The sequence below is a fragment of the Rutilus rutilus genome (genome assembly GCF_951802725.1).
Source record: "Rutilus rutilus genome assembly, chromosome: 6".
Taxonomy (NCBI): domain Eukaryota; kingdom Metazoa; phylum Chordata; class Actinopteri; order Cypriniformes; family Leuciscidae; genus Rutilus; species Rutilus rutilus.
This window is the reverse complement of record NC_140214.1, coordinates 11,956,712-11,969,039: the sequence shown is the minus strand read 5'-3', so window position 1 is coordinate 11,969,039 and position 12,328 is coordinate 11,956,712. Positions and strand designations below refer to the sequence as shown.

The 12,328-nt window shown below is 37.2% G+C and overlaps 1 protein-coding gene across 3 annotated transcripts in view; it reads right to left on the bottom strand.

The window, feature by feature from the left end:
- Positions 1-10,475, bottom strand: part of LOC311292211 (single-stranded DNA-binding protein 2) — a 66,925-nt gene extending 56,450 nt beyond the window's left edge. For 2 of the 3 annotated variants that reach the window (XM_084411809.1, XM_084411811.1), the window contains exon 1: positions 10,249-10,475. In XM_084411809.1, coding sequence (XP_084267935.1) covers positions 10,249-10,304 — 56 coding nt within the window. In that variant the 5' untranslated portion in view covers positions 10,305-10,475. The remainder of the gene's footprint in view (positions 1-10,248) is intronic. The other variant, XM_084411810.1, reaches the window with a different exon arrangement.
- Between the last annotated feature and the right edge of the window lie 1,853 nt (positions 10,476-12,328).

The window sequence follows — 12,328 nt, the reverse complement described above, 5'->3', positions numbered from 1 at the left end:
CTATCCCTTGAAGACTAAGAACAGGAAATGGGAAACAGAAAACATTGAATTTGAATTTGTCACACACATGAACACCACGGCTCAATGTTTTGGAGCATGTATGCTAACCGTTAACCAATATTTAAGAAAATTAGCAATCTTGTTATAAACTTTAAAAAAAAAAACTATTCAAAACATTTTAATGGAAAACTTAAACTAAATGAAAATTAGAAACATTACCTTGGCAACTAACTAAAGCAAGTTTAAGTTGAAACACAAAAATGACTAACTGGGAATGAATTAAAACTAAAACTTATAATTTTACATTATAAAATTACTAAAATTAAACAACTGAAAATGAAAATACAAAATTAAAAACAAACAATAAATGTTAATAAAAACTATAATAGTATATACATAATACTAAAATAACACTGACTTTGGAGCATTCTCTCTAACACACATACTCCAACACAGTGGGCAGAAGCGTGTGTTTGTGTGGGAGCAGGAAGCTTTCCCAGGCATCAGCGAGGAGGTGAATGAGTCAGTGGAAGGAGGCATCCAGGGTGGCAGGCTCATAAATAGCTGAGGAGAGCTCCCTCTGATCAGCCAGTCAATGACTGTGATAAAGTTGGATATGAAAGACAGGGAGGAGATCCAGCGCTCCATTACAGCACAAACACTGGCGCACTGGCGCGGGAGAGTGACCAGAATGACAATGCCTCCTACCGAGAGATAGTGGTGGGGGGGAAGTCAACGACGACCATAAAACTGTGGATGAGAGCGAGAGGTTCAAACAAAGTCCATCTAAAGGTTCTATTGCCACAAAGGATCTACGGAATTAGAAAGTCAGCTATATATATCTACTTGTAAGGTTTTAAAATTAAGCAACACTTTTCAGTTCATGTGACAGGCAAAACAAACAGAAGTAGGTGTGGGAGACAGGGCTCCAGACTAACTTTTTTTTACTAGGAGCGCTGTAGCCCCTGACTGAAAATTTTAGGAGTGCAAGCAGAAAATTTAGGGGCACACCTTAAATCAGCTTGCAATGCAATTATTCAAATTTCCCCCCAAATAACTGTAATACTGACAAATCCTTTAATAATAAATAGACTTAACATACAGATATTACAATGTGCAGTTTTATTTTAAGTTTACAGGGCTCCAGACTAACATTTGAGGGCAGCAGCACCGGAGCCACTGAGTTCTACAAAAAATCTGGTAGCACTAGGGCTGACAATAAAGCACTAAGCTTAGGGTGTAGATGAAATTAACTTTATTATCATTCATAATGTCTAAATATTAATTAAAAAACAAAACAAGTGGAAAAAATGTATATTAGGGAGTGAAAACAGCCAATAAGCATCCTACTGTGGCAATTTATTTATATTTTTAAATAAGTGTTTAAATAAGAGTTTTCCTACATCTTAACATTTTTAGTTTTAGGACAATCTTTGAAGGATGAACAAAAAATGTGTTGGTCATCACATTAAAAATAACATTTATATATGATATTATAGTTTTGAGGTGCTGCAAAAAGATGTGTAACGTTAGTACTTGTAAGCGTTTGACTATTTCTGTCACAATACCATAGTTATATGGTTAGAGTTACTACATTAGCCTAAATCCATAGTTATGGTTAGAGTTACTACATTAGCCTAAATCCATGGTGAATGTTGCTGATTTGTGGACTGAAAGCCTTCTGTAAGGGTTTCTCCTGGTTTCCACGTCAGCGCTGTTTGATCTGATATCTAGGGTTTATAACAGGGAACTCTGCGCCGAATCGGAATGTTTCTCACTGGATCTCGCAGCGATGATATTATCAATTCTGAGGTGAATTCAATGGATTTCTTCACTGGATCTCCAGAGTCTGGATCTCCTGGTAATAGCGTCGCGTGATCGAGATCGGGCCGCGACTGACAAGTTCGAGGCGCTGCGTTGTCTATTATTGGTCCGAACTAATAAACGGTCCGTGAAGCATAAATGAGCAGCGCATTTTCGTTCCACTTTCATTTTGTTTGCATTCGTTGCTTGGCTGGCAACGTTGTGGTCGCGCCAGATCTAAATAAATATTTGGTCGCACCAGCAGGAATAAAAGGCAGAATAAAAAAACAATACAGCTCTTTAAAGAAAGATTGTAGTCTCGTGATACACTACAGTACACATTCTATCAGTAGCAGTTCTAGTGCCCCGTCCCAACATACTGTACAACGCCATGTACTACATACACATAATGGCAATGCTAGGGTTACGCTCACGTGACATTGCAGTACTTTGCCATCATGAAAGTTTATTATTTGCGTGCGTTTTAAAGCCTTGGCAGGTAAAGTTTTTAATTTTCACGCTGTTCTGACATAAGCTTTCTGAGCGCGTTCACCCGAAGTGCACGCACACTAAAAGGCTGTCACACAGCGTGTGAGTACTGAACAATGTTTTCTTTCACACCTTATTGTGTTTAAACTGTCAAATACACACAAGGTTTACATTAACACGTAGTTTATGTTAACAGTTCGGATACGTCAGTAGTATGTTGGATCTGTGCATTCGGTCTTAAAGTGACATCATCCTAATATTCCCGTAAATCAAACAACAAATACAAAGACACAACAAAAACACTCACTGCTCTTAACTAAATAACTTCAGTAACTTTAAGAATCAGTGTTAATCAGTTTAATTCTAGAGTGAAGTTTTATTTTTGAACTAGTTTTATTTTTACATTTGTTTATTCAATTTCTTACTTGAATGCTACATCAAATACACCTACTGTATAGCTTAAAAAAAAATGTATGCACTGTGTCTGTGTATTTCATTTGTATCTTATATTGTATTTTTCCTAATATTTGTCCTTTGCATCTTTGTCCTTATGTTTAATAACAAAGATAAAATAATAATATTTTGGTCGCATCACCAGTTGTGCTAAATGGTCTAAATTTTCTTTTTGGTTTTGTTACCTTGTAAGGCTAAAAATAGGGCAATTAGTTTGGCTGTACTGCTCAGTGACCTGCAAAATAGTCAAACCAACATGAAAAAGAATAGTTTTTTCGAATTGTGGCATAATTATTTATTTAGCTAAATCCATTTCAATGAATATACATTTCAAAGCCTTGTCTTAAATTGAACGGCACCCATGACACTCATTCAAGCTCCGCTAATGATCTTAGTCAGGAAAAATGCCATACTTAATTTTACCTGAATGAAAACAAGGCTGTTAAGGGCAGTCAATTTTTGATGTACAGTCTATACAATAGCTTCACATATCACAACTCCAGATATATTTACAATGTAAACAAAGTACGCAACAGTGTGTTCAATTAAACATACAGCACATCGGTCCTTCATAGGCATTTTCATTTGTATATAATTAAGCATGGCATCTACTCTAAGGACCTTAGCTCTATGCACCAATCATGATTTTTCATGTCCGATTCCGTTTTTTTGGGGGAAACTGCACAAAATAAAAACAGCAGATGGACTGAATGAAAATGCAAATTCACTCTCTGACAGTAGGTGGTGCTTATGGAAAAGCAGCTTCTTTGGGTACTGCTGCTGTACACAAAGCAGCGCTTATAAACACTGCTTTATACAGAGATAAGAGGAAAAGAAAATGCCATCAAAGCTTTTCTGAAGATAGTCAGTTCCCTTCATTATATTCGTATAAACCCTCACCCCCACCTCATTATTTATATTTTTTCTTCCTATATTTCGAGCGTCGCAAACAGTGAGCTTGCTGTGCCTGCACAATATTTGCTCTGCTGGCACGTCTGTGTTCCCTTCTTTGTGTCCATCTTCGATGTGCCCCGTCTCTGGCCTGTGTTAACATACAGACTTCGTAATATTTCCACACAAATGACGTTTTGGGAAATGATTGCAAGTCCAAAATAGCGATCAGTCAAAGTAAGACTATAAGCCATTCGAGTGTTTGGAGCAAAAAGCGTTCGGTTTCGATTTATGGCTGGTCGACCAGTGCATCTCTACAACGTAACCTCTGTAAGAATAAACAAAAACATGTCGGATATAATTCTACCATGGCATTTTCTCTGTAGAAGTGCATTAAATCAAAACTTAGGCTAACACATAATGCGACTCAAATGAACCTAAAGTGCAAGAAAACACATAGAGCTCTGAAAACAGTTGTGCGTCATATCCAGATATTTATTGGCTATGAAATAAACTGCAACACTGGAATTATTTTGTTCTCTATATTGTTTTCTGGAGGAAGTAAAAACCACCATTACATCTCTGACTGACTTACTGCAATGAGCAATTTTGTCAAGGTAACTGAACTGTTCCACTTTGCAATTTGCTACTCACTTAGCTCACTACCTCTCTTACCATATAAGCAAGAGTTTAGGAAAGCCAAAGGGGTTCGATCTCTAGGCTTGAAGAAAACATTTAGCAGCTGCTATCTGCTGAAGTATGAGGGAGCGTGAGATGATCTGGATCAAACTGTGGAATCCCAGGAGTGGGCTGATAAAAATTTCATGGAAGGGAGGCCCATGTGATCTGGGTGAAGGAGGGTACTGTGAGCTTTGGTACAGGGTACCAGCATCTGGCCCTGATGCATTATTGAACACCATTCATTCAATTGCGCCTTCAAGGAGAGTTGTCAGGAACATTGAGTGTGAGAGCCAAGAACGGGTTCTCTGGATTCCGAAGGACCGAGCAATTTAAGACATCACAGAGGGATGGGAACAGGGAATTACAGCTGATGGGACGCATTCCTGAGGTGCGGGCAAGAAGAAGCGTCTGGCCTTGCTGTTAGAGCGGACACTACAAGCAATGCTGGGATGCGGCCAAAATAAATTAGATCAAGTTCATTAGATAAGTTAATCACAGCAATTTCAGCAACCAAAAACCTCAATACAGATCTATGTTTTATATTGATACAAAAGTAGTACTTAAAAATTATAATAAATTTTTTGTAGATTATGGTTAAGTTAATCATCAAAATCAAGAAAACCTTTATAATACAACATGAAAAGGCAGATTTTCGGAAAATCGGAATGATGTATGCAACATGTTCCCACAATGCAAGGTGTTGTGGATGGTTTTCAGGACGTTGCAATGCGGTTGATATGGTGTGATGAGTGTTTTTAGCACGTTGAAATGCAGTTTCTAAGGTGTTCTGAAGGATTTTAGCATGTTGCAATGTGGATGCAAAGATGATTTGAATGTTTTTTCAAAAAAAATGTATGCATGTATGCTGTCGCCCGGATGTTATGGGTGGTTGTCTGGGCATTTATTTGTAGTTAAGTTAAAAGGATGCTTCACCCAAAAATGACAATTCTTTCATCATTGCGTTTATATCTTTCTTTCTTTTCTTTTGCAGAATGCAGAATGAATTTCACATTATTGATTTTCATTGTATAGATAGAAAAAAAATGATGTTTTATAAAATATCATCTTTTTGTTTTAGGGAACAAAGTCATGCAGGTTTGGGGATGAATAAATTATAACATTAGTTTTATTGTTGGGTGAACTATGCCTTTATGTCTGTGGGATTTTTTTCATCGTTACATGATCAACCAGGTGAAAATATTAATTATAAATACTAGGACGTTTTCACACTTGACTCATTTGGAGCATTTGTTTCAGAACCTGGTCCGTTTTCTCCCTTAGTTCGGTTTGTTTAGGCATATGAACTCGCCAATAGCAATCCGCACCAAAATAATCGCCTGAACGAGGTGGTCTCGGACCAATTGAAAACAAACTTTGGAGCGGTTCGGTTGAGGTGAGAAAGAAATCCGACCCAATGGACCAACGAACCAAGCGGTATCATAATTCATAATGGGAAATGGGTTATATAAAAAGCAGCGTGTCTGATTCTGTGTGTGAGCACATTAGTTATCGCAGTTGAAAACCAAAAAGCGTGTCCTAATCTTAAAATGTTGTGTATTGCTCTTCTCCGTGCATTGCAAGAATGCTGTCCCGGCGAAGCCTTGATTCCTGCTCGAACTGCATTATAAATTAGGCCTAATATGATTTTTTTGTATTATAGCCTAATTTTTTTTATTTTTACCAGTTAGCACTTTTCATGTTTCTTGCCTTCTTAAGATGATTCATAGAGCGAACTTGTCAGTCCATCTTAAGGAAACTCTGACCAATAAGAGGAAAGTTTTACGCACATGTGACTTGCATAAACACATTTTGAAATGTTCCCTTGTGAAAGCGAACCGAACAAATAAGAAAATGCTACGTTGTAACAAAAAGGAACAAATGCTACGATTCGGAACAAAGCAAATGATCTACAGGTCTGAAAACTCCCTACATCACTTTGAAATAAAAAAGTCCACCTTTGCTCAACAAGCCACATAATTTGAGGTTCATGTTCGAAGCACAACTGGTTTAAGAAACGTTAGGCCTACGTGCTGAAGATTGTGATTAAGAAATCTTCATTTGAATTAAGTAATAGTAATACTTGCCTTAGCTGGTAGGTACTGCTAAAAAAGAAATATATTCTATTTTATATTTACACACCATTCAAACACATCTGGTTTTATATGCCAGGTTCTCTCATATTCAAATGGCTGAGAGCAGGTGTTAATGTATGCAAACCTGATCAGCAAAATCTAAATGGTATGCTCTCTCCAGAGGAGCAAAGGACATATAAAGAAGCATATTATGGCGATGGGGAGGGGGTGGTAGAGACCTTGTCACTGGCTGGGGCCTCAGGAGCCTGCAGCATGCCGTCTTAAAGCTCAGCCTCCCTGTTCAAACGCCCGAAAAGAGGTCTGCTGGAGGGAATGCCCAGGGGGACAACCCATGAGTCTCTCAGCCCCTTCCCCTTTTGTTCTCCCTCTGGGAGAAAGTCTTGCCAAACGGAGGTGTTCAGACGAGCTAACTCCAGTGATGTTGGAGTAGTGCAGTATAGGTGGGTTTGTTTTGAGGCGAGTGAGGTAAAAAGAGCTGATGTTACGGTACTGCTGGAACATAAGGTCTTTCTGCAAAATAGCCTCACCATGACTCCCTGTAGCGCTGTGTGGAGTCTCGAGCGCACTGGGAAGTGGGAACATTAAACACAGGTCAGACTGCTTGGCCTACAATATAATGCAGGTGCAAAATAGTACTTTCATAGTCCTTTTCCCCCTTCCTTTAAGAGAAGGAAAAAGGGTCATTAAAGAAAAGTTCACCCAAAAATTTAAATTACCCCGTGATTTACTCAAGCCATCAAGTCATCCTAGGTGTATATGACTTTCTTCTTTCAGACGAATAGAATCTGAATCTGAGAAAAAAAATGAAATGTCCTGGCTCTTCCAAGCTTTATAGTGGCAGTGAATGGAGGATATGATTTTGAAGGCCAAAAAAAGTGCACCCATCCTTCATAAAAGTACTCCACACTGCTCTGTACTCCGAAGGCTTGAGGATGAGTAAATCATGGGGTAAATGTAATTTTTGGGTGAACAATCTCTTTAAGTTGCCTCAAATCAAATAGGAGCATGTTGGATGTCAGTAACATCAAGCGTCATGGGTTTCGACTCTTGTGATCAGACATCATGAAAACTGTGAGTTTAATGAATTATTTGATTTGAAATATGACTCACACAAAGCTATCATATGGCTTCAGAAACAGTGTTATTATTCTTTTGAATTTTCTATTCATCAAAATTATCCTGAAATAAATGAATCATGTTTTCACAAAAACATTAAGCACCAAGCAGCACAACTGATTTCAACATTGATAATAATAAGAAATGTTTCCCATGAGTACAAAATCAACATATTAGAATGAATTCTGAAGGATCATGTGACTCTGAAGACTGGAGAAATGATGCTGAAGATTCAGCTTTGTCATCACAGGAATAAATTACATTTTACTAGAAAAAAAGTAATTTTTCATTGTAATAATATTTCATATTATTGTAGTTTTAATCAACTAGCTTAATGTGTTGAGAACAAGAGAATAAAAAAAAAACTTTAAAACATTCTACCTGACCAAAAATGATTTTCTAATGAAAACTGAAATATTTACCACCCACCTGCAAAAATATATATAAAAATGCCACTAGATAGCAGCAACACTGGACTGCATTTAACACAGTTCAGCATTTTTAAATGATACTAACACTAGTGCATCAACTTTGGCAGCCTTAAAAAAACTAAAACTAAATAAACTAAAAACAAAAAAGTCTAACATTAGAATAAAAAGAAGTCTAAACCACCATGGACTAGTTTCATGGTACATTTACAACGTTTTGGTGCTTGACAGACTACTTATTATGCAACTGTATGGAAAACAGGTATTGGAAATTATTCCAAATGTCTCATTGTGCATTCCACATAAAAATTACCAGCATAACAGTTTGGAATGACATGAGGAAAAATAAATAAGTTTAAGGTAAAAGTAACATTCATTTAAAAGGGTTTGCTCAGGGACGTGACATTTTTCATTAGACATGAACCAAGGCGAGGACAAATCAGCTTATGAAAGCTCCAAAGGAAAATCTCTAAATGTATTGCTAGCGATAAACGGGTCCCCACGTTCTGCTCTCATCACAACAGAGCCCACACGGAGTCCTCACATCAAAGAAATCTGCCAAATGTATGCCTTGAGCACACCTGACATCTTGCCTGAGGCTCTCTGATAAAACCGTCTTTAAACATGAATGAATCACACATAACCGTCCTACAAAGGCACTGTTAGAAAATCATGTTTTCAACCCTCCTATCAATTATTCACCCAGCGCAGACGTGCGAGACAAGAGAAAAGGGTGAAAATGACAAGTTCCAAAAAAGTTTTCTGACAAAAAACATCCTTGCATCAACACTGCCAAACTGAGAATCCATCTGCTCCTTTGGCCAGAGACGGTGCACTTTCGATGGTCCATTTTATAGTGTTTTAATGCTCTGCCACAAGTTGTAATTTAAACTTTTTTACTAAGTAGCCTATAGAAACTCTCGACTGCTGAGAATACAAACTGCACGATAAATGTGAGTTCAGCAGGAATTAGGCTGTTTGCTAAAGTGAATCATTCATTCAAGCCATTTCTAGACATGCAAAAGGCATTTAACATCCATGATACCACTTAACTAAAACGAAGCATCTCGTAATTTTGAGTGGTCACTATTAGCGCAACCTGAATTAGAGGTTTAAACAGAACAACTGAAGCTGATCACAGGTGCAGAGCCAAGCAACTAGTCAAAAATTACAAGTACGAGAACAACACTGTCATAAACTAGCCATATGGACACTTATAAGCCATCACTGAATTATGATAGGTGCTGAACTAAAAGCAACTTTTGGACAACCGTACAAACCAGTAAAGGATTGGCTGCCACATGATTGCTCTGCATTAGATATAGCCGAGATATAAGTTCTTTTAAATGAGGTTCCCGCATTTTTTTGAACCATGAATTTACACTGACTTTTCCACGACCTTTCAAGCCACAATTACCAGATGAGGATTTTTAAAAGTCAATTCATAGAGAGAGTGCTTTTGAATGCATAATCTAGACAATTCAACGTATTATTGTACAAATGTCTCCAATAAGACCAATATCTAAGCTGATTAAACACTGCAGAACTTTAAAAACTATAAACATCCCTAAAGAAATATCTGACTTTGTGTGCAAGTCATACTTTTAAAGTCTCCTAAGATTGTCAGGTTTTAAATGATTGTGGGGAACCATGTTTAAACTACATTGTACACATAATATGCTATAGCTACAAAGCATCATTACTTGGATGTCTTTGTACACAATGAAGGCCCTAGCTTATATATTTAAGACAACAAAGTCATCAGGACACAATCAATTTAAGAAAACAGACAATTTATGACAACTTAAAGTGGAAGTATGATCAATGAATAACAGTAATGAGTAACTCTGTGCGTTTTAAACTAATTAAAAACTACTCACAAACATACTCATCAAATCAAACTATTTCATTACACTAGTTTGCACAGCTGCTCGTGCACAGTTTAACATGGTCTGTGGGATTTCTGTATGTCTCGTGCACTAGAAGCATCAGAGCATCTACATCATGCATTCATTTAAACGAACCCTCCACAAACTCTGCATCTGCATGGTACACATCTTCATATAAAACCTACTACCTGAATGCGTTACAAAGTAACGTTAAAGCGAGTACAAAGCAGCACGCATAAACACAAACATATCAAAACAGCTAAACGAACACTGCACAAAACCCTGCAAATAAACTACTTTGTAAAAGTGTCGCTGGTAACGTTAGCCGTCTCGTGCAATACAGCGCAGACATCAGAGAACGTGCAGGTTTTTACTCTATATGTGACAACGCACAAATTCACTTACTTCTCTCTGGCTTGACTATCGGATGGAACGACAGCTCCTTTCCCTTTGGCGTACATGGTGGACTCTGTTTGAAGACTTTTAACCTACTCAACACCTGTCAAAGGAAGCGGCCAGGAAAACGGTCTATCTCCATAGCTACCCGCTTAGTGTTTTCCTCCCTTTTCGTACATCTCCAGCATTGGCCACAAATCAGGCACAGTTTCTACTGGGGGAACTTGAAACAGTCTACTGGTGGATTTTTTTTTTTTTTTTTTTTTTCAATCGCTGTTCCAGGATAATGCTCACCCTCCCCTGCTGTGGAGAAAAGGAGGGGCTTCTTAAAGGGGAAGGCAGGCTGTATTCGTCGGATTGTTGTACTCTCCAGACCTGTGTAAATCAAGTGACAAACTTAACTGAAAACTAAAATATGTAACACGCAGAGCACTATTACTAGATGGTTAAATTTGCATTCTCAATAAAATTAGAAACAATTTTAAAAATGTTTCAGCAATAAATATGTTTATTTGACAAAAGAAGAGGCCAGACCAAGTCCCATATCATGTTTGGCTTTAAATCAATGTGACTATGGCTGCATCCGAAATCGTATACTTCCCTACTATATAGTAGGCGGAAAACAGTATGTGACAAAAGAAGTATGTCCGAATTCACAGTAGGCTACTCATAAAAGAGTAGGTAAAAAGTACCCGGATGACCTACTACTTCTGCCAAGATTCTGAAGTGTGAATAGACACTTTACTATCCCATGAGGCCATGGGAGAGGATTTATGAATGGAATTGAAGCTGACGCTGCAGGTCACATGATTATGACAACATGGCGAATGTCCGGACTACATTCATACTACAATCATACTATAGAACATACTTAGACGTCATTAGGTAATTACATATTCAAAATAAATACCTACTCAAGAGAGTATGCGATTTTGGACACAGCCTATGATTTGTTTTTCCAGGGTCTTTATTTTTTAATGTTCACTCATGGTAGGCAAGTTTATAATATATTTCTTCTTTATTTTTTATTTTATGTTTTTTTGTTTCTCTGAAATTCATTGTGACTTAATTCTAAAGACCCGAAAATATCAAATTTCCCAGGCAGCAACATAGTGTCATCCCAGATCCGGCCCACATCTGAGCCGTGTGGAATCCACGTGTACCAGATGTGGGCCGGATCCGGGCCGACACTATGTTGCCACCTGGGTTAGAGTTTAGCTGTGTAATTGAGTAGCTTTTAGTCCAGAAATACATATTTAAAATAAAATATGAAATAAAATATGTTTGGCAGAAATACACATTTAAAATTGTATTATTTATTTATTTATTTATTCCAGGAAAAATCAACCAACATTTTTATTATTCATTTTGCACTATAAAGATTTCTGATTTAAAAAATGTATAGAAAGCAGCAAATCATGGTGCAACCAAAGCCTATTGGCCCTTAAAAAGGGGGGCACAAGCCCTTTAAAGTCTGCATGGAATTAATATCTAGTTGTGAATGCATGTTATATTATGTAACCCTGGACCATAAAACCAGTCACAAGGGTATTTTTTTTTTTAATTGAGATGTGTACATAATCTGAAAGCTGAATAAATAAGCTTTCAATTGATGTATGGTTTGTTAGGATAGGACAATATTTGGCCGATACAACTATTTGAAAATCTGGAATCTGAGGGTGCAAAAAAATCTAAACATTGAGAAAAAGTTGTGCATTTATGTTCGCGATTGTGCTGCATTCACTCACAATTTAAAAAATATATATATATTTATGTAGGAAATTTACAAAATATCTTCATGGAACATGATCTTTACTTAATATCCTAATGATTTTTGGCATAAAAGAAAAATCGATAATTTTGACCCATACAATGTATTGTTGGCTATTTCCACAAATTTACCCGTGCTACGTGTTACTGGTTTTGTGGTCCAGGGTCACATATCTTATTGTGATGATTCATCCATGTATCATCCATGTTTCTTCTTTTTTAATTTTTTTAATTTTTTGACCACGTAATGTTTAATCAAGACGTCATAACTTGATCTTCCGGTGAAAATGACAGATATTTGGTGACGTAAGCTGGACTT